Source organism: Phaenicophaeus curvirostris, chromosome 1 (genome assembly GCF_032191515.1).
Source record: "Phaenicophaeus curvirostris isolate KB17595 chromosome 1, BPBGC_Pcur_1.0, whole genome shotgun sequence".
NCBI lineage: Eukaryota > Metazoa > Chordata > Aves > Cuculiformes > Cuculidae > Phaenicophaeus > Phaenicophaeus curvirostris.
In genome coordinates this window covers 43,759,018-43,780,610 of record NC_091392.1, presented here as the reverse complement: position 1 = coordinate 43,780,610, position 21,593 = coordinate 43,759,018, and the positions used below count along the sequence as shown (strand labels likewise).

Here is a 21,593-nt window from a genome sequence, read left to right as displayed (position 1 = left end):
TCTTCTCCAGGCTAAACAACCACCATTCCCTCAGCTGCTCCTCGTAAGACTTGAGGTCACAGAATCATGGAATCATAGAGTGGTTTGGGTTGGAAGGGACCTTAAAGATCATCCAGGTCCAATCTCCCAGCCATGGGCAGGGACACCTCCCACTGGATCAGGCTGCTCAAAGCCCCATCCAACCTGGCCTTGAACACCTCCAGGGATGGGGCAGCCACAGCTTCCCTGGGCAACCTGCGCCATCACTCTCATGGTGAAGAAATTCTTCCTTATGTCTAACCTAAATCTGTCCCTTTCCAGTTTATACCCAGTGTGCCTTGTCCTATCGCTCTAAGCCTCTGTGAATAGTCCCTCCCCAGCTTTCCTGTAGCCCCTTCAGGTACTAGAAGGTTGCAGTTAGGTCTCCTCGGAGCCTTCTCTTCTCCAGGCTGAACAACCCCAACTCTCTCAGCCTGTCCTCCTATGGGAGATGCTCCAGCCCTTTGATCACCCTTGTAGCCCTCCTCTGGACCCATTCCTACATCTCCATATCCTTCTCATGCTGAGAATTCCAGAACCGGACACAATACTCCAGATGAGGTCTCACAAGAGAGGAGCAGAGGGGCAGAATCCCCTCCCTCTCCCTGCAGGCCTCGCTTCTTTGGATGCAGCCCAGGATGCGGTTGGCCTTCTGGGCTGCGAGCGCACATTCCCGGGCCTGGAGGCGTTTTCCACCCTCAGCTCCCCCGCGGACCTCTGCGAGCTCGGGGGGACACGGGGCGACGCGTCGGTCCCGGGTGCCGCGGCCCCTTTAAGCGCAGCGCCCGCCCCGCCGGGGGAGGGGGGAGGGGCGGCGGTGACGTCACCGCATGACTGTATTTTTATGAATGAAAAGAATCCGCGGGTGAGTAATCGCGGGGCTGGAGCCGCCGCCCGAGCGCCCGGCCCGCACGGTGAGACCGGGACCGGGGAGCGGGGTGGGAGCGAGACGCCATGGAATCATAGAACGGCTTGGGTTAGAAGGGACCTTAAAGCTCATCCAGTTCCAGCCCCGCTGCCATGGGTGGGACGCCTCCCGCTGGCTCAGGGTGACCAAGGCCCCATCCAACCCGGCCTGGGGCACCCCCAGGGATGGGGGCAGCCACAACATCCCGCCGGGAGGGGGATCCAGGGAGTCCAGCGCCGGGAAGAGGCCCCTCCCGGGACCTGGGATGAGGTGGGATGGGGTGTCGTCCCCTCCGAGTGCTGCCTTCGCCCCTGTCCCGTCCCGTCCCGATTGCATCAGCTGCAGCCCCGACTCCACCTTCCCCGCCGCCCCCTCCAGCCCCTCGCTCCCCGCGCTGGGGACAGGCTCCCGTCCCCTCCCCTGCCCCGGGGACCGGCCACCGGCGACGGGACGGCCGCCACTTCCATGGCTTCTCCCCCCCTGGGCTGCTGAATCACGGGGAGGAGGCGACTCGCCTGTCCCCTCAGCGTGGCCGCGGCCCCGACCCTGTGCCCTCCACAGGGTTTTGGGGGGGGGTGGCACCTCCACGCGTGCCCCACAAGAGTTTTTTTGGGGGGTGGCACCTCCACGCGTGCCCCACAAGAGTTTTTTTGGGGGGTGGCACCTCCACGCGTGCCCCACAAGAGTTTTTTTGGGGGGTGGCACCTCCACGCGTGTCCCCACAAGAATTTTAGGGGGGTGGCACCTCCACGCGTGTCCCCACAAAAGTTTTGGGGGGGGTGGCACCTCCATGCGTGTCCCCACAAAAGTTTTGGGGGGGGTGGCACCTCCATGCGTGTCCCCACAAGAGTTTTAGGGGGGGTGGCACCTCCATGCGTGGCCCCCCAAGAGTTATGGGGGTGGGTGGCACCTCCACATGGGTCCCCCTGAGGGTGTTAGGGTTGGTGGCACCTCCACGCGGGTCCCCCGAGGGTTTGGGGTGGTGGCACCTCCATGGTTTCAACCCATGGAGCCTCTGCTTTTACTTTCTATTTAGCCCCGGGCGGATCTCACCCGCTTTTCCTCCCCGGGGGAAAAATTTTGTCTTCCCAGCAGCCAGGCTGAAGCGTTTCGGGTCCCCTGGGCAGAGCAGCATCCCGACCACCTCCGGGTGGGATGGAGGAGGGATAGAAGGTCCAGCCTTCCCCTGTTGTTATTATCTTTTGCAGCCATTATTGCTATTATTATCATTATTATTATTGCTACGTACTTTTTTTTAAAGGAATGAGTCACAGGGCCAGCAGGGCGGGACGCGGGCACTGGGCAGGTGGCCAGCAGGGCTGGTGCCGTCGGTGCCGAGGTGAGGGCACAGCCTGGCAGTAACCGGCTTTTCTCCCAGCAGGGCCAGCGTGAGGCAAGGATGGCTGCGGACGGGCTCTCCGGCAAGGCTCTGAAGGTGAGCGCTGGTGGGAGCGGTGGGATTGGAAGGGAAGGGGTCTGGTTTCGGGGGGTCTCAGGGGATGGCATCTCTCTCCGGCAGGTGAAGCGGGAGCTGGGGGAGAACACGCCGCTGCTGTCAGATGAGGAGCTGATGGGGCTGTCGGTGCGGGAGCTCAACCACCACCTGCGGGGCCTCTCCAAGGAGGAGGTGGCGAGGCTGAAGCAGCGCCGGAGGACGCTGAAGAACCGGGGTTACGCTGCTAGCTGCCGGGTGAAGCGGGTTTGCCAGAAGGAAGAGCTGCAGAAGCAGAAGATGGAGCTGGAGTGGGAGGTGGACAAGCTGGCCCGGGAGAATGCTGCCATGCGCCTGGAGCTCGACACTCTGCGTGGCAAGTATGAGGCTCTGCAGGGCTTTGCTCGCACTGTGGCTGCCCATGGGCCCCCTGCCAAGGTGGCCACTGCCAGCGTCATCACCATCGTCAAGTCCGGCACCAACCAGGCCACCTACTCCTAGTGTTGGGCACGGGCCTTCCTGGGGCACCTTCAGACACAAATTGCCTCTCAACCCTTTCCCCGACCTTCCCCCTGCCAGGACCTGTGCCCCAAATCCAACTTCTCCCGTCTCTTGACCTGCCGCTCCCCCCTGGGGAGCGCTGCCGCTGCGTAGATGCTGGGGCAGAGGACAGGACCCCACTGCTGGTCCCTGAAGCCCTACAGCTCCCTCCCCTCTGCCCCAGCCCCGTCCCCTGGCTACGCACCCCTCATCTTTAGGGGTGCAGGCAGGAGAGGATGAGCACACACAGGCAGCGCTAGGGAGGCATCCCATGGCGGCTCCAAGCTGGCAGGAAAACCAGGCACCTCTTTTTTTTTTGGGGAGGTGATGGAAGAGCTGAGCGTGGGCCAGGCACTCCCAGGAGCACGTGCTACGAAAGGAAAAGGGGGTTTGCAGTGAGGGGCAAAAGAGGGAAGATGAGGGAAGTGTCCGCGTGGGGGTCAGTGTTTAACCTGCGACTTGGACCATGGCTGGAGCCTCTGTGGATGGAGATGGCAAGGGAAGGTGGCAGGTTGGAGGTGGAGAGAAAGTGGCTGCGGATTGGTGCCTGGCAAGGGTGAATGGGATGGGAAAGTGCCATGGCAGCTTGTGGTGCCGGGGGATTCAAGAGGTGACAGTGATGGAGGTTTTTCTCTTGGGAAGGATGATCAGGTCAGCCCAGGCTGTCACCACCGAAGGGGAGTAGCGTTGCTGTTCTCTCTCTCACGCACATCCTTCACACCTCTTCCTGCCTACAGGACGCTCAGCCTGACGGGCTGGGTGTCCGAAACGCAGCAGCACCGGCAGGAAGGAAGCGGAGGCAGCTGGAGTAGAGATAAACACTGTTTTGCTCAGCACAGGCTGGCTTGGACGGCCCCTCCAAACATTCCCCGGCACCCCACTGCCTACAAAGCCCAGGGAAAAGTGCTCCTGGGCCCCGACAGCCAGAGCTGCGGAAGCAGAGAGAGGGGTGGAGGTGCAGGTGGTGGAAAGCAGGGGTGGAGAGCATCCCTGGCTCCTGGGAGCTGCCTGGCAGGCAGGTAGGCTTCTTCCTTTGGTTTTCCTTCAGGTTGGTCACCCTTGTGGGACAACCGGCTCTTCAGCAGGCTGAAATGCTGGAGAAGAGTTGGGTCGCTAAATACAGGCAGCACAGAGAAGGTAAGAGGAGGCCAGACCACTGTTGGCACCCCCTGCTTTCTGTCCCCACCTGGGTATTTCCACGCGAGCCGCCCTCGGCTGCAGCCTCCATCCTTCCCTGGAGAGAGGTGCTCGTCCCTCACAGAGGGGGCACCATGGTTAGCATTTCCCCCCACCTCTAATTCCTCTTGGGTTTATTTATTGCACAAACATAAGTTATTTTCACGTCCTCTTTGCCATTCCACCTCTCGGCATAGCCAGGATGTTGGTACAGAGCCGTACTTTATATTTTATATAAGCAAATCACATTTTATCTTATATAGAGCAAAAAAAAAAAACTTATTTATTTTCTGACTTACGGTATGTGTCCTACCTGACTCCTCTGTATTTTGTAGACTTTACAAATAAAGCAAGTTGTTGTTTTTTTTTCCACAGTGAGAGTGTTTGGTCATTCTTGAGCTTCAGGGACAGAGCTCTGCCTCAGTGAGACCAGGTGTTCTAGTTCCCTCTAGCTTTGCTGCAGGACACATTCAAGAATATGCCCAAAGGAAATGGGATGGGCACAACTCGTGACTTTTTAGAACAAAGCTAGGTTTATAGCCCCTGGAAGGAAAGGGATCAGTAAGCAAGCCTAATGCTTAACATCACTCCCCAAAGCACTTGCTTTCAAGAGCAGTTCAGCTGTGCTGAATCAGCTTTTCCTAAGGAAGATAATGGTTTTTTTCTGGATAAATTCATAGAATTGCAGAATGGTTTTGGTTGGAAAAGACCTTTAAGATCACAGAGTCCAACCATTTATCCAGCCCTGCTAAGTCTGCCACTAGACCATGTCCCCAGGTATGACATCTACTCGTCTTTTAAACACCCCCAGGGACAGTGACTTGACTACATCCCTGAGCAGCCTGTTCCAATGCTTGACAACCATTTTGAGAAAGAAATTCATCCCAATATCAAACCTAAATCTCCCCTGGTGCATCTTGAGGCTGTTTCCCCTTGTCCTGTGACTGGCTGCCCTAGGTCTAGTGTGGAAAGAGAGGCAGGTGCACCAGGGCAGCTCCACCCAAAAACTTCCCGGGCTGTGTAACCTCCCTCGGGCACAGCAAGGAGGAAAATAAGAGCTTGTGTTTGTGCATGGCAGAAAGGGAAGGAAGTATGGTAGGCACCTTATGCACAGGTGAAGCCTGACCTCCTCCCCATGGGGAAAAGCCACCCTCCTTCCTCAGAGACAAGATGGAAGTGATGAGCATATGCTCTCCTGATGCCCAAGCAGATCAGGTTTCAGCCTCCTGGCAGCTTGCAGCACTCCCTTGGTGGTTCTGGGCTTTATAGTCACATTCCTTCTCTGCAAACTTCCCCAGGCTCACCACCACTCATGGAAGAAAAGCCCAGAGCTGCTTGTTTGCTGGGGCCCCTGTAGGAGAAAGCAACTCCCTTTCTCCCACAGGCGTTTCACGCTGAGCCCCCTCCACCAGGACCCACCTCTCCTCCAGGTTTTTGACAAATGTGTTTTGCTCCTGCTTTCCTTGATGCCTTCCTTGGCTGTAGCGCTGCTCCTGCATGGATGGAGGCAAGCTGAAGCTTTCCTCTCGAGAAGAAGACAAGACACATTGACCCACTAAGCCTGAGCCCCTGCAACGAGCAAATGCTCGGTATCAATTTAGTGAAGTCACTCAAGACAGCACCACGCAGAGGCAGCTGAAGTACAATCTATATTATCTCTATATTTTTATTTGTCGTCATATTTGCTCATTTCTGCAGAGTATAATGCCACAAAGACCAAAATAGAGAGAGCGGCTTGTCGCTGAGCTCACATCAGTTAAACACAATAGGTACAAAACTAGGTGACTCTGTCTTATTTATCATACATTTTTTTTTTTTCAGTTGTTTATATACAAAGAACTACTCTATATGGAAAAATAATAAACAAACCCCACGGGTATGTTACATGGTAAACAAAAAGGAAGGAAGGAAAGAGAGGGGAAGCAGGTGAGGGAGAGCAGCTCCAAGGGCCCAGTCCTGGAACCAACACATTTGTTAGAGCCCTGGGCTACTGTGAGACCTGCAAGACCACAGATGCCTTGGCCTCCTTGGTGTCAAGCTCTGGGTCAGATCACGTATTGGTTCCTCCAAACCAGAGTGGCTTCAGAGCTAGTCCTTGCTCTGGCACCTACCTGGTGTGAGGGAGAGCAGGAAGCTCAGAGATGATTTTCTATGGTGTTAAAAAAACCCATATATGTATCTATACATATATATATATGTAAAAAATTATAATGCATGGCAACTGGCTGTTGTTTGGGCGCTAGTTCTTTACCAGGCTTTCCAAAGGCAGCTAGTGCAAAAGGGTTGTACTTTAAACCACTATGTACAGGATGCTTTGGGAATATCAGGATCCTCTGCACAGCATATAGAGAGTACACTGTCCCCAGTCTTTGTTGTGGTGGGTGGCTGAGATCTGAATTCCCTGGGCTTGTCCTGTTGTGCTTAAAGATGATCCAGGCTTGGGAAAGCATTCAGAATCATAGAATTCAACCAATGCAACAAAGATTTGGGACAGTCACGAATTAAGCGACACTGGGACATCCTCAAGGCCCGCAAATGCAAGAGAAGGGGAAGAAGGGATCGTGTCCCATGCCCCGCTTTCCTAAAAGAGAAGTTTGCCATAAACACCTCACACTAAAGGACTATTAATCAAAGTCACAGAAGATGTAAAGAAAGACCATTCAATGTTCAGCCCTGCTTTCCAGGCAGCTGATGGCATGAGGAAAAGGAGTTTTACGCCAAGCCCACACAAAGCTTGGCAGATGGCGTTTACATGTCCATTCAAGCAGTGACAGATTTAGGAAAAGCAGTAACTGCATGGCACTGCACGATGTGTGCAAATAGGGAAATCCAGCAGCAGAGAAGCTACTGGATCCACTGACCCTGCCTCCAGCTCCCTCAAGAATCCGTGCTCCCACCTGCTTCACTGTCCTTCCAGACACACGATTATGGAAGGAAACACTGTCCTTAAGCCTCCCCCCACCTCATCCTCACAGCAGGGAGCAAACCTGCCTCCCTTCAAGCCCTTTTGTCCCTGCTCCTGAAAACACAGAGGTGCTGAGGAAATGAGGTGCTCTTCACTCACAGTTGCTTCAGAGAAAGCGAATGTGCAAGCACACGGATTAGGATACGAGAGAATAGGTGAGTGCCAGGCAGTAAACCAGACCCTAGTTCTCCGAGTGGAGCAAAAAGGGGCAATCTGAAAATTGCAGGTCTGCTGAGAGCAGGCATCAAATAGGAGAGGAACAGAGAAACTACAGCCAAGAAGAACACAGCAGCTTGCTCTAACCTCTCCATTTTGTATCCTTGTCGGGTGTAGGGACATCTCACCTATGGCACTTGAGTGTGCTCCCCCCTCCTACCCTAGGCAATTTTAAACAAGCAGGAGGCATTTCCTGGTCCCTGGATAGGTCTACAGAGGAATCATTTTTATTTTGGCTCCACTCAATACCTGGAGGCCAACCCAAAACTCAGCAAAAGCAAAAGGAAGTTTCTTTTCCCAGTCCCATGGATGCTGGCTCCACCCTTGATAGTATCACAGTTGCTGCAGGGCCTGGGAAACGTGCACCAGCAGCCACTGCTGCTGGGGAACAGAGAGGGACAATTCTAACCAGCTAGGTCATGTCAGGTTTCAAGTCTGCTCCAGTATGGCCCGGAACAGCTATGGAGATAAAAAGCAAAAGAGGAGTGTGCAACAACTCTTCCTGAATACTCCAACCTAAGGGAAAAACTTGTGCAGCTCGCAGGGGAACTCTGTCACAGGCACGGGGAGTGCTACCTGTGAGAGACCAGGATCTGCTCTGGCAGCCACCTGCTGCAACCCACAACTTTAAGAGGTGCGGCCGTGTTGGTGGGGGACAGGACACCAGAAGGAAAAAAACACTTGAGTGTTCACATATCTTCCTTTCCCAAAGAAGGATGGAAGGGCCAGAGCTCTACAAGCTTCCACCACCTATGACGGCCGGCCCTCAGCCTTGTCATCAGGAGACACGCACTCCAGGGAGGCTTCTTGCCACGGGAATGCAGGGGAGATGGAAAGCTTGAACACTTGGCGATTAGAAAATCCCACCCTTGTGAGAATAATTACATCCCTGCTGAGCTTCAACAAGCATCATCTTTGACAGGGAGGTGGCGGGGGGATGCAGGGAGCGGAGGAACATGGAAGAAGTCCTGTCATTTCTCCCCACGCTCACTCAAGTACAGGACCTCACAACCAGCTGCTCAGGAGTGTGCGGCCAGTGTTCCTTACTAAGTATTCAAGGCAATGGCTATAGAGACACCAATGTCTGGTCTGGTCCTCAGAAATGCATACTGCTGCATCCTAATCCCATTTCCCAAGGATCACAGAGATGTTAGTACCAGGGAGCTGAGGGAGCAAACTGTGCCTACATCAACCATTCAGGAAGAGGAATGCAAAGTAGTTGGGTTGTCCAACAGAAAACCAAAACCAAAAACACTTTTGAACACAACTCCATGCTCTGGCCAGTCACGCTCCACATCCAGCAGGTCAGGTGTGGGGGGCCAAAGCCCCAGACGCCGGAGCTTTTCTTCAGTTAATTCCAGTCAATTGCTGCTGTAAGGAATGGGCTCAAGAATGGAGTGCTGGCCGTTCTCCCACCTCCGCACCGCTCATTGTGTCCACACCCACAAAAGCTAATGGGAAGCACCCACTTCTGCACTCTCTAGGAAGTGATATAACTTGGGTGTTTCTGCTTTAATAAATTAAAAAAAAATTAAAATTTAAAAAAAAAAAAAAGAAGGAAAATGACAGCCTGGGCCGGCAGTTTCTCCTCCTAGAATTCATCATCAGAGCTTAGCAAGAGGGTCTTTTCATTGTCACGGGCACCCGAGCAGCTGTGGGAACGTGAGATGACGTGACTGCCATTGCGCCAGGGTGGACCGTGCTCCAGCGTTGACTGCTGGGTGTACTGCTGGTAGGCTGGGGAGAAGTTGTGGATCGCATCTTGGACGATGTCGTGGGGGTTCATGGTCTCCTTGAGGCTGCTGGAGATGCTCTTCATGGGAGCACAGCGACCTGTTGGGGTAAGATGAGGAGGCACAAGTGAGGAATACTGCTGCCTTCTCCCGCGCTCTTAACATGAAGGTAAGGAGAACAGGGAGCATGCACTCCTAGGTCCTGCAGAAGTTACTGTACAGACTGCCTTAAGCAGCTGCTGAAGAAATACCACACAAAAGGTGTCAAGTTTTATCAATAATGCTCCTAAAGTCCAGCCACTGCTGGACTTTGCCAAGCAAATCCACCTCAGCACCAGCTGAGGGACATGCCATGAGAATGGGACATACCCACAGCAACAACCTCCACTACAAACTACATGTGCTGGCTTGGGTGTAGAATGAAGACAGTCAGGTAGGGAGGTGCTCATGTAATGGGTTTCAAAAGACAAAAACCTAAGAAAATTCTAAAAATACAGGAGAAATGGCATTTGCCATTCCCACTCACTGGAAAATAGACTGATAGGCAGTATCGAAGTGCCTGCAGGAAAGAGATCATTAAAGTGGAAAGCAGCACAAAGGAGGGGAAAAGGGATCAGATAGAGCAACCCCACAGTGGGAGAGTGTCACAGCGATGCCATGACGGAAGCAACAGTTGGAGCCTGTCCCACCCAAGTGCTAGCACAGAGGAAGGCTGTGTATCCTTCTAGGAACTGCCATTTCTCATGGCTTCTAGATCCAATTTTCAGCATAGGCTTCCGGCCCTGCTCAGCCCTGGGGACGAGCTCTCCACAACCAGGGCATGCTGATCATCTGTGGCAATTATGAAAGTGAATGGAGGCTGGGCTGAGAGAGCAAACCAGCACCTTTAAGATCCTGTGCAACTCTTCGGAGAGAGATTCATGTAGTCCTGACAGAAATGCTCTAAAGCTGGGTGTTTTGCCACTCCCCAAGGGGCTGTTGTACAATTTAGGATCCAGACTACCCTAAAGCAGCTGTGTGAAGCAGTCGAGTTACAGACCTCCAAGGAAGGGGGAACAAGGGACAGAGCAGGCAGTAGGCAGGCTGAGAACCAGGGCAGAATAGCATCCCAGTTAAAAACCAACGGAGACGAACACACAGAGCATGCTGTACCTACCGTATGGCCCATATGATGGAACAGCTGCATCAGGGACCAGTGGCCAAAGCAAGGGAGAGATAAAAGGGAGAGGAGAGAGAGACAGAGAAAGAAAGAAAGAGAGAGAGGAAATAACAAGAACTGAACAAGACCCACCACCAAAACATTCCCCACTGGTCTGGCCAGCAGTTTACCCTTTCATCACCCGCAGATCTCATCTTCCCCAGCTATGGACACTGTCCTTCCAAAACCTCTGGGGCTGGCAGGGATGAAGGGATCACCTACATGAACACTGCCCAAGGGCTGCTGTCTTCCCACACCTTAGCACAGACCTCCCCCAGCAGGAAGGAACCCCTTTATTTGGAGAACACTGAATGTACTTGTATAAAGTGGGCACGAGAACCCCCTTTTCCCAGAGATGACATCCATTTCTTCCCCAAAGTAATATTTCTAGTAGTCCCAGCCCTCACAAAATCATTACAGGAAGATTCTCCTCCTCCAACACAAACATATTACCAAAGTACTGCCTCATCTTTCTGAGCCAGATTCAAAACAGAGCCTGTTTCAAGGTCCTGTCCCTCCTGCCTTCAGTCTGTTGCCCAATGGAGTGATGGAGTTCCCCTTTGCAGAGACAGGAAGAAGGACAAACCCACTCTATCAAAAGGATGCAACTTCTTGCAGCCTTCAGGTTTGCAACAGGCTCCCGTGGGTGGCATACTGGGGAACTGAAAAGGGAACAGTGCAATTCAGGCAAGGTTTCTGCCCTGCAGAGCTCTTGCACAATGAATCTGTTCAGACACTACGGAGGAAGGGATGTCATTATTTTCCCAGGCACTCAGGTTGGGAGCCATATCAGTGTGTCGGTTATTCGAGGGACCAGCCTCCACCCAGGCTCACTACCAAACAGACACGTTGTATGTGTGGGCATAGTTCCTACCTTGAGCATCGAGCCTCTTGTCCACATACACCTTGTATGTGAAGGCATGACGTAGGGCGATGGCTGCAAAGAACATCTCCACGCAAATGATGAAGTCCTGATACCCAGCGGCTACGGTGCCTTCACCCACAGACACGTTGGCAGAGTGGATTTTGGGAATGGCACCACACTTTTCCAAAATGGCCAACAGCATCCCTAAACAAAGCAACAACCTTGTGTAAATGTGCAGAAAACATGATCACATGCTAACTGTAAGGAATGGAAACAGCTGTCCGTGCTATATGTCCTAGATGCAGATCCATTTAACACAGGATCTACAAACAAGAGCTGGCTAGATTCTCCTATCTATGCTCATCTGTGCAACAGGGAAAAGAGGAATAAATCAGACAAATACATTTAAGCAAAGAACGTTCAAACACTGACCCTCTATTATTCTCAACTGGCACATAATCTGTGGAACTAGCTGCTGCAAAGGGGTAAGAAGCAGTCGGGTATTCCTGTGAGTGCTTCTGTGACCTCAGTACTTCCACTGTCTAGAGAAAAAACTGAGGTAACAGGGCTTTCCATTTACATCTAAAGTATTTATGACACAACATTGCAAGGAAGATTATTTCTCCCTGCCCATAGCTAGGTGGCTGAAGAATTCTAGAGAAGGCAGAAAGCGTGGCTCAAGATGATAAATTAGACAGCTTACTAGTCTGTCTTCAAATAGGGAGGGTAGGTCCATATTCCAGCAGCCTAAATTCCACCTAGGTTCCTACTCAATTAGCCTTTGAAGTGCAACTCTGTAAACCTAAGTAGGGCACTGAACAGGGAAACGCTTGGAGCTAATTAGTAAGAAGCACCAAGCTTAGGTGGAATTTTGGCTTTCTGAATGCGTCCCTGCATCATGTGTACGTATTCGGAATGTCCTTCTGCTCAGTGGTGGTTCTGTGGTAGCACACACTGCATTCAGCCAGCTTGCAGCTCCACATGAATCACAGACATACCGTTAAAATTTTATTTATAGAGCGCTATAAAAAATGTACTAAAAAACTTTAGATGTGCCACTTGAATCAATAAAATGGCAGTATGCAGATAAAGCATTGGCAGCTTTTGCGTTACGATTGTTCCAGGAATGCAAAGGAACCTTCATCCAAACAGCTGGTTTTACCAGGCAGATACGTGTGTGCACGTGCACAGGGATAGTGAGCTTTCAGGACCACAGGAGCAAAGATGAAAATGAGGAAAACAGGTTTCCCAGAGAAAAACAAGGAAAAACTATAAAGCAAATACAATAATTGTGCTGAAAGACATTTTGGCTATTATTCAGCACCTGTTTCATCAGCTCTAGTGTCTGAGCCCCTGCAGAGAACTCTCTGTACTTACCAAGGAAAGGGAAAAGCAGCTCACCTTGCCAGAAGGACAGGAAGATGACAGACTTCACCATGAAGAACTTGAGGACTGGGCTATAGGGACTGAGCAGCTCACGCGTGGCGAAGTAGAAAAGGAAGAGAGCGTACAGTGCCAGGCTGACAGAGATGTTGTAGATGATCGTCACGTAGAGGTAGCCGCTGGTTACGCTGAAAAGAAAAGACAAGGAACGCCTGAAATTCCAGCATGATCTTTTCCCCTTGCCAATGTCAGTGGTGAGTTCTAAGATTCCATCTCCATTCTGCCTCCCTGTCCCATTTCCTGCCCAAAATCAAGGTAGAAAAAAACTGAAATCAACAGGCTTACCCCACCCTCTTTTCTCACACACAACAAACTGTGTTGTTTCCCTGTCTTTTCACATGGCCCAGCACACACACATGGGTAGAGAAGGGACAACTGAGATTTGCATGCCAGACAAACAAACTTACTCAAAGTCACCATCCTGGTACTTGCCGAAGGCCTGAAGGATGACTGTGCTGATCGCCATGAGGGGCTTCACCACACAGAACTGCAGCGTAGCCTGAGGAGGAATGAGAAGGTGGGAGATACTAAAGGCCAAGTTCCCAAACCAGTCTCACGATGGAGTGTTCACTGGGACAACTTAGCAAGGCAACACAATCCAGGCCCAACCAGAAGTCTGACCCCACTGCTTGCTGATCAATTGTGCTTGAGGACTACAGCACCCAAAATGAGATAAAAGGGATTCAGAAGTATGTGTGCTATCTGCTTGCACAGAATGGGAAGAAAAACCTCTCTGTATGTTGATCCTGGAAGCTGCTCAGCTTGCTCTCTTAGAATTATGGAATCACAGAATAGTTTGGGTTGGAAAGGACCATAAAGATCATCAGTTCCAACCCTCCTGCCGTGGGCAGGGACACCTCCCACTAGACCAGGCTGCCCAAGGCCCCATCCAACCTGGCCTTGAACACCTCCAGGGATGGGGCAGCCACAACTTTCCTGGGAAACCTGTGCTAGTGCCTCACCACTATCATCGGGAAGAAATTCTTCCTTATGTCTACGCTAAATCTGCCCCTCTCCAGTTTATACCCAGTGTTCCAAGTCCTATCACTAAGCCTTTGTGAACAGTCCCTCCCCAGCTTTCCTGTAGCCCCTTTCAGGTACTGGAAGGTCACTATAAGATCTCCTCGGAGCCTTCTCTTCTCCAGGCTGAACAAGCCCAACTCCCTCAGCCTGTCCTCATATGGAAAGTGCTCCAGCCCTCTGATCATCCTTGTAGCCCTCCCTCTGGACCCGTTCCTACAGCTCCATGTCCTTCTTATGTTAAGGATTCTAGAACTGGACACAATACTCTAGACGAGGACTCACGTGAGAGGAACAGAGGGACAGAATCACCTTCCTCAACCTGCTGGCCACGCTTCTTTTGGTGCAGCCCAGGATACAGTTGGCCTTCTGGGCTGCGAGTGCACATTGCCGGCTCATGACAAGCTTCTCATCCACCAGCATCTTTAAGTCCCTCTCTGCAGGGCAGCTCTCAATCACATCGTCCCCCATCCTGTACTAAAACTGGGGACTGCCTCAACCCAAGTGTAGGACCTTGCACTTGGCCTTGCTGAACCTCTTTCAGAGCTGTTTTTCATAGGGCATGCTGCAACATATTCATGCACGGTAACAGCATGAAAAACAAAAAATCCCATGCTGTGCTATGGTACAGACACCAAAAGTTTAACAAAGGGATAGCAGAGAAGGAAAGCCAACTCCAATCCATCGTTTCCATAGAGCTAGGCCAGATGGTCAGATGGTCCCTCGTTAGGAGGGAAACCCAACTATCCAAGGAGGAACTTGGACACCTGCCACCATGTTAAGGCATTTTGTACATGCACCAACCTCTTTTGCCAGACAGAAATTAAGAGCTATTCAGTTATCACCTTTACCGAATGACTCCAAAGGCTCCACAGCACTTGATATCACATCTACACATTCTGCCAGTGTAAATCACTGCTCCAATTGGGACTCCTCCTCTCTCAAAGCAACCCATGCCTCGTCCTTCTCGAGATGTTCAGCTCCAAGGTACTAAGACAACAGAGGGTTGTGACCCTAAAAACGTCACCCACGTCTCCCTAAAGAATAATGGAAGAGCCAGGGCAGGTGTTGACCTGTGAGTATGTGGGGAGGGCTCCGTATGGTAAGAAGACAAACCCAAACAGGAATAATTGCCTTGGATACGATGCAATTTGTTAGTGGTCATAAGACTTCAAGGAGATTAAAAACCCCAGCACATGCCAGTTAGTGAGTCACTGTAAATATGTGAACTGGAAAAGGTCATGCTAATTCGTAAACAGCTCTGAGCTTCCCCTCCTTCCAATCTGGGGATGTTTTAACCATTTCCCTGCAATCCAAACCACCAATGTCCTATTTTTAGTTGCTTCCCTAGAAGACTCTACAGCATACGGGAAGCACATGGATGGCGTGTGACTCATCTGTGAGGGTCACCAGACACAGATGCAGCAAAGAACCTCGATCAAGACATGCTTAAGGAAACAAGCTGTCCAGATTTTGTCATTTTACACTGTAGTCACAACTGCATCCAACTGCTGGAGGGACACTGGCAAGGCAGGCAGGCTGACTGCCCCACAGCAGGCACCTGCCTGTGAACAGCTCAGGGCTGGGGTGTACATGGAAAGAAGGAATGATTAAAACACACTGGTTCAATCCTTCAGGATGAAAGAGGCTGGAAAGAGCAGGAAATGGGTAGGTGGTAGGGAGATGCTGAGAGCGAGGATAAAATGGGCACATTCCTCTTTCTGATCATCATGATGGTGGGTACCACACAGATCAACACTGAGATGTGCTCTGTTGCCCTTTCACACCAGCCTTCACAGGAATCTGCCTTGAAAAGTCTTACTTGGCAACCCTGGAAGTCTAGAAGTACCAGAAAGTGAGTCTTGCTGTCAAAGATTTCTCACCAAGGCAACATTTAAGCTTGAATCAAGAAGGATGGAAGTATTTAAACATCCCTTTGCAAGACACCTCCCTCAGGGCAGGCCTGACTAGAACCACTGCCAGACAGCAGCAAAATAAAAGGAAAATATACACCTAAGCCAGAGTTATCAAATGAGCTGAGGGGAAAAAAGAAAGTGCTTCTAGTCTTCATTGTTGTGAAAAAACTTTCCAAACAGAGCCAGGTGCAAGCCACGTGGAGATAACAGCCAGACACTGGGTGACATGAGAAACAAGAAGTTTAATGGAAATTACTTCTCCAGCACTCATTCACCTTGATGGGCATCACATCTGGTTATGACATATTTAAAAGGTAAAAGCTAACATTAGGAGCAAAAAGAATAGGTAATGCATTGAATAGGTAATGCATTCATCTGTACACAGGGCGTACAGATGAACCCCAAAGAAACAGGTGAAGCAGCATACTGGGAGCAGATTAGAAAATAAAGCATCAGGGAAGGAAACGGGAATGCCACGAGGACAGAATATAGGATAAAGACAAACCCAACAGAGATAAGAAACATGCGGTCCTTCGAAAGAGGCCAGCTGTGCTACAGATTAACACTGGCTGTTACTATGTGGCTGCACTCTACCTTTGGTGTTCCTGCATATTGCTAAAACACCGAAGATGGGCTATGATGTGGAGGAGAAGCCAGGGCAGATATCTAGACCCAGTGACTGGAATTACAATGACCTGAGCCCTTTCAAAGAACCAGACGCGCTTCATGCTGTCTCCAGAGAAACCTTATGTGTTCAAGTTCAGCAAGTGAGCAAAGCCTTGAAACTCACCTGCTGTTTCATGGCAGCCAGAGGTGACTGACCTGGGATGAGCAGACAAAGGCTGTATCGAGGCTTAGATCCCCCCACTCCCTCCCCCTCAACATACCCAATTCAGCACAGACAGACACACATGGTGAACAACACTTGGTTCCTCCTACGAAGTGTTGTGTCATGCTTAACCTCCGCCGCCTCCTCAACTCCAAACCACAACAGCAGCACTGGGAATTCAGGAGGCTGTTACACAACTGTGGGGTGTCTGCCACACAACACGGCCATGAATTATTTTGAACTTGGGACTGCTGTAGTCCAGAAAGGGAAGAGAAAATCAGAATTTCTGGGTCTTTTGCTATGGCCTTCCTCATGCGGGGCTGAGTAGAAAATGTTAAGTTCATTCAAAACAAACACACAAAAAACCCACCCAACGCCAAAACACTTGCCCTCTTCTCAGCCATCTACTGGCCTCTCAAAATGACATTACACACACATCCCCCTCAAAGCAGGGCTCATCTCAGTTCTTCAGCAGCAAAAGCACACTTCATTCACTCCCAGAGGATGGCACAGTTCCTCCAGCCCATACCTGTTTGCAGAATCTCAGGAATCCAATCGAATAGGTCTTTCCCCATAGGCAGCAAGTCCCATACACACAACTTGACCTGAAAGAGCCAATACAAGATGACAGAGTTTAGAAGCAAGACTGGGGCCAGAGTGCAAGATTCCTATCCTCTTTGCCTACCTCTGTAGAGCAAAGTTGCAGGACTGGTGCTTTTTCCAACCATGATTACAGTTACACCCATACTCTCATTCAGAATGCATTTAAAACAACATTCTGACTCCACACTCCAATCTTTTATTTTTGTTTCTAAACTACTTCTACAGAGTAACGTGGGGAGAAACAAAAACCCTGGACGAAGCACATACAACCAACTGAAGACAGAAAAGATTTAAAGGAGGAGAAGGGAATAAGAAAAGAAATAAACAAGTAAGCAGGTGTCCAGAAATCTGTGAATCAGTGCAGCTTGCCTAAGAGGATATGATCAACCTGATCTGTCTGAGAGCAGGACACGGGTAAATCATCACCATCCACACTGCCCAGTCCCAGCAGACATTTGCCACCTGACACAGTTTTTCAGGGCAAGGACAGAGGCATGGTAGATGGGCACAGAAAGATGAGAGCGTCATGCTGTAAGCAGAATAAATACTCACTCAATTGGTTTCCCTCTGATCTCAGACATGATGGAGCTCTCCCCTCCCAAGTACTCATAGCAGAGGCTGAGGAAGTTGTATATTACAAAGGCTGCAAAGACATCAATCAGAGTCAAATGACAACCAACTTCAAAACAGGTGCAAGGAACAAGAGTACAGGCAACAGACCAAACATTAGCAGGGACTGCTTACACAGCACCTTTCCCTTCAAAGCACTCCAGACTACTCTCACTGCATTTACCATCCTACCTCAGCATTCACGAGGCTATCTGAACTGGAGTTTGGACCAAGTCCCAGGCCAGTTCCACAACTCGTGCCAAAAAGGTCACAGGACCACTTAAAACTGTGGTCAGTCTCTGTTTTACTTGGCACCTGTAAGACAGCATTCTTTACAGGATGCCTGTGCATTATTCCAGGACATTACCCGGGTAACTAGATCATTCGGAAAAGTTATCTCTCATCCATCAACCATATCTTACATCCTGTATTTAACCTTTTAGAAACAAAGAGTTTCTCCCAATGAGGTAACTGATCTGTGGACATAAGAGGTGGAGAAACAGAGGGTTTTTACCCATCAGTGAAACTCTGTTTCTGTGTTTGATGGAGATTTTTGAAAAACGGGCTTTGTGCTTCACTTCCTCAGAAAGCTGAAGTTTCTTGCGTACTGAAAAGCCTTCCCCTTGGACCACCTCTTTTCTGCCTTCCCCAGCAACCTGGTACAGATGAGGAAGAGCCTTCTCAGACTGACCACTAATACCCTGCCCCATTTCAATTCTCTCCAAGGCTCAGTTTTGCTGATACACATAAAATGAGCTGAAATCACGTGGGGAGGACTCTCATCATAATTACAGACATGTTTACTTTTCACAGGATCCAAATCCAGTTAAACTATGCACGGAATAAGCCAGCACGTGCTCTGTCTGCCATGTTCTTGACTTGTTATAATCTCCGCTGGACCCTCACGCAGTTGTGAGATTTTTAGGGCAAAGATTGTATTCCTAAATTAGGCACACGGCCTTGGGGCAAAATGACAGTCCAACAGACCCTTCTTTCAATGTTATTTTCTATCGCAGTCTGTACCTGGACATTCCCTAGAATGCCAACACTCAAATCCTAGTTTTGGACCACAGCACAAAGAGAAAATTACTTGAGATGGAAACAGAAGTCTCAAGGAGCTTGAAAATAAAAGCAAAAGCCTATTAATGTACAGTGCTGAGAAGGTGATCTCACTAAGCAACCAGTTATTAGACCTGAGGTCAATCTTCCCACGTGGACAAACTTCCAAAGTTCGAGACAAACACCAACTCTAATTCTTCTGCAAGCATCCAAACTACACCCTGGGGAAGAGGTACTCAATGCTCCCCAAAATGTCTCATAGTCTCAAAACACTATATTTATGGCTTGTAGACATGCCTAGCTGGCAAGAATGCTACAACACATACAAGCTAGTGGGGTACTTGCTTCTGTGCATGTAATCGAGATATCGTTATTCTGTCTGTAATCCTTGTTATGGAACATTAGGTATGTTCACATAGCCACGATTCTGTGAAAGCCTCAATCAGAAGAGACAACGCCAACCACAAAAAACTTATTGAAATAACTGCAGTAATCCCTTTTGCCTGCGGTTTTCCTGCAACTTAGCTGACAGCTCCCAGCACAGAGAAGAAGAAAAGCTGAGCTTTTCCTATTGTCCGCCAGTGACCCCTGCCCTCTGATGTGGTCATTACAATACCAGCTGCCCATTCCACAAAGCACTAGGGAAGAGATGACATCAGAGGAAGAAAACAAAAAAAAAAAAAAATGGGGAGAAGGAAATATCTGCCCCTCCATCCTCAAAAGAAATGAGTGCTAACTATCAAAGCCCACCATACTAGCAAAAAGTCTTTTCCCATTCCCAGACCACATTCATCAGACGGTGCTCAGGTGCTCATGACATCAATGTAACCAAAAAAATCTACTTGTGTCAGCGTTACTGACGCTCAGGTTTGTGCAGTGCAGAGTCTTGTGAAAGAGCAACATCAAAATACGCTCCTCTTAATGCACACTATGAAATGCAGCCTATAAATGGCTGAAACAGGTTTCAAAATCTATTAGCAGGGTCCTCTCCCCCCATTCTCTTAACAGAGCTCCTCCCAAGTTCATGACCTAAAACCTTCCCCCCAGAAAGAAAGGATGAGCTGGATGGAAAGGGAGGGAAGAGAACAGAATGGCTGTTTCGAAGCGATCCTTGGAAAACTGAAGGAGAGAACCTGCATCCAGAAGGTGCTTCCACCACCACCTGTAGCCTGCTTGCACAGCCAAACATGCTGAGGTGAACTCCAGAGCATGGGCTGTCACCACAGCAGATGCTCAGATGTTTGCAAACTCCCTGACCAAGCGAGGCAGGGGGATACTGGCTGTTGCTAGGAGAGGAGTTTTGCAGAGCAGCAGGCTTCCTCCTGGATCTACGCACACGCAGGGCGGGGAAGGAGGAAAAAAAAACCCAGACCCAAACAAAGATGCCTTCTGCATCATGTGTGCGCGTTTGCCATCTGCTGCTGCATCTCGGAGCATTGTGGTGGATGTGAAGGAGGGCCTGTTGGTCCCTTCAGCCGCTCAGCTTGTTCACATGGCCCGAGGCGCCTCCCCGCAATGCAGATCTCGCCAAAACAACTGCACCAATGAGTTAGGATTTAATGAGGGTATGGTGATAAACTGTCCTCAAAGATACAGTGCTAGAGTGCAGTTTCTCCTGCTAGGTAGATAGAGGTTTATTTCTGGATGAGATCAGGAGGGAAGCTCAGATAGCATTTATGGGAGAGTAACTGTTTCCCTCGCACACAACGCTTGTGGTATTATCTGCAGCAGATAACCAAAACCACAGCAACCTGTAACTCATCCTGAACATGGCACCCTCTCTCCTGCAGAACTCCAAAGCACCTTACACCTCATCAACACCAGCACACGCTGTGGCTGTCCTACCTTGTGTAAGCACACAAGTGGCCGCAGGATGGGACCAAAATATATTGCTAATAAACTGCACCAGAAAAACAGGACAAAAAGGCTGTTTGGCTGCTGTGTAAGCACTGTTAGAAGAGCCAGGAGCTAACTGATACTTCACTTTGTAACACCCAGGCAGAATCAGACTTTTGGCTTTACACCTTCCTGAGGGAAGGCTCAACACATCTTGCCATCCTCAGAGGCCAGTGAGGGAGAAGGTCAGGTTGGATGGGGCTTTGAGCAACCTGATATGGTGAAAGACATCCCAGCCCATGGCAGAGGCGTTGCACTAGATGATCTTTAAAGGCCCTTCCTGACCCAAACCATCCTTTGATTCAATGATACTCAGTTACTGAGCAAGCCACAGCCATCCAGTGAAGCACACCATAAAACCTTGTCTCAGCAGCTGACAATGATGCCTTTTCCATGTTCCCAACTAGAAGCAAAAGTTCTCTCAGGGCAGAGACTTCCCACCTCCCCCATTTTCTGTCTGACCCCTCCTTACCTTCGTAGCAGTCCCGCACGGTGCCAAAGTAAACATAGTACTGGTCATTGGTGAAGAACAGGAGACTGAGCCATGAGTCAAAGGCGTAAATGGGCACAATGAAGAGGATCCGAACAATGTAGCGCTGTTCATTTGGGCAGCTATAGCAGCGAAGATGCATGTAGATCTGAGAGGACAGAGAGGGGAGACCGGGATCAGCAGTATATGGAGGTAGAGAGGAGAAAGTAGAACCGAAGAGTCAATTGGGTCAGGAAAAACAAACTCAGTAAAGCACCTCTTGTTTGCCCCCAACAGCCTCAAGGCGAGGAACATAAAAACCTCAATCGCTGTTATCATATGGCATTGATACAGCATCCCTTAGTTTGCAGAAAGGGAGAAGGAGAAGAAAAATGAAGTGGAGGAATTTCTGATCCAGTTTCTTATGTGGAATTAATTAATTGTTATCATCATCATCTCCCTACCCATATTCCTTTGTCAATACCTTTTTTTTTTTTCCAAATTACCAATCCTATATTCCTGCTACCCTGTTTTAAGCAACTAAGATTCACAAAGCTGGAGGCTGCTTTTCCCTGAAGAGTGAAGGTGCAGGCACTTAAGGGCATACTCATCGTAAATACTTTCACTCCCTTGGCAGTTTTGGATGCTTTCCAGGCTTTTACCTGAAGCAACCTAAGAGAGCCCTTCACAGCTCTGCCA

General features: G+C 50.0%; 2 protein-coding genes across 9 annotated transcripts in view; one reads left to right on the top strand and one right to left on the bottom strand.

Moving 5' to 3' along the window:
* The first annotated feature begins 862 nt into the window (after positions 1-862).
* On the top strand, positions 863-4,447 carry MAFF (MAF bZIP transcription factor F). 5 transcript variants are annotated; one of them, XM_069856012.1, is made up of 3 exons: positions 863-883; positions 2,307-2,360; positions 2,445-4,447. In XM_069856012.1, the coding sequence occupies exons 1-3, from the start codon at positions 863-865 to the stop codon at positions 2,856-2,858; spliced, it is 489 nt and encodes a 162-aa protein (XP_069712113.1). In that variant the 3' UTR covers positions 2,859-4,447. The 5 variants fall into 5 exon arrangements, with proteins under 5 accessions (XP_069712113.1, XP_069712123.1, XP_069712150.1 ...); XM_069856022.1 differs by having other exon boundaries at positions 874-932; XM_069856049.1 differs by having other exon boundaries at positions 875-883; positions 2,304-2,360.
* Positions 4,448-5,714: 1,267 nt separating this feature from the next.
* The window catches only part of TMEM184B (transmembrane protein 184B), a 36,228-nt gene continuing 20,349 nt past the window's right edge, over positions 5,715-21,593 (bottom strand). For 3 of the 4 annotated variants that reach the window (XM_069855871.1, XM_069855860.1, XM_069855890.1), the window contains exons 3-10: positions 20,898-21,063; positions 17,414-17,504; positions 16,788-16,863; positions 12,901-12,992; positions 12,452-12,621; positions 11,060-11,254; positions 10,144-10,167; positions 5,715-9,087 (exon numbers count right to left, since the gene is read on the bottom strand). In XM_069855871.1, the coding sequence (XP_069711972.1) occupies positions 8,846-9,087; positions 10,144-10,167; positions 11,060-11,254; positions 12,452-12,621; positions 12,901-12,992; positions 16,788-16,863; positions 17,414-17,504; positions 20,898-21,063 (1,056 nt within the window). In that variant the 3' untranslated portion in view covers positions 5,715-8,845. The remainder of the gene's footprint in view (positions 9,088-10,143; positions 10,168-11,059; positions 11,255-12,451; positions 12,622-12,900; positions 12,993-16,787; positions 16,864-17,413; positions 17,505-20,897; positions 21,064-21,593) is intronic. The other variant, XM_069855882.1, reaches the window with a different exon arrangement.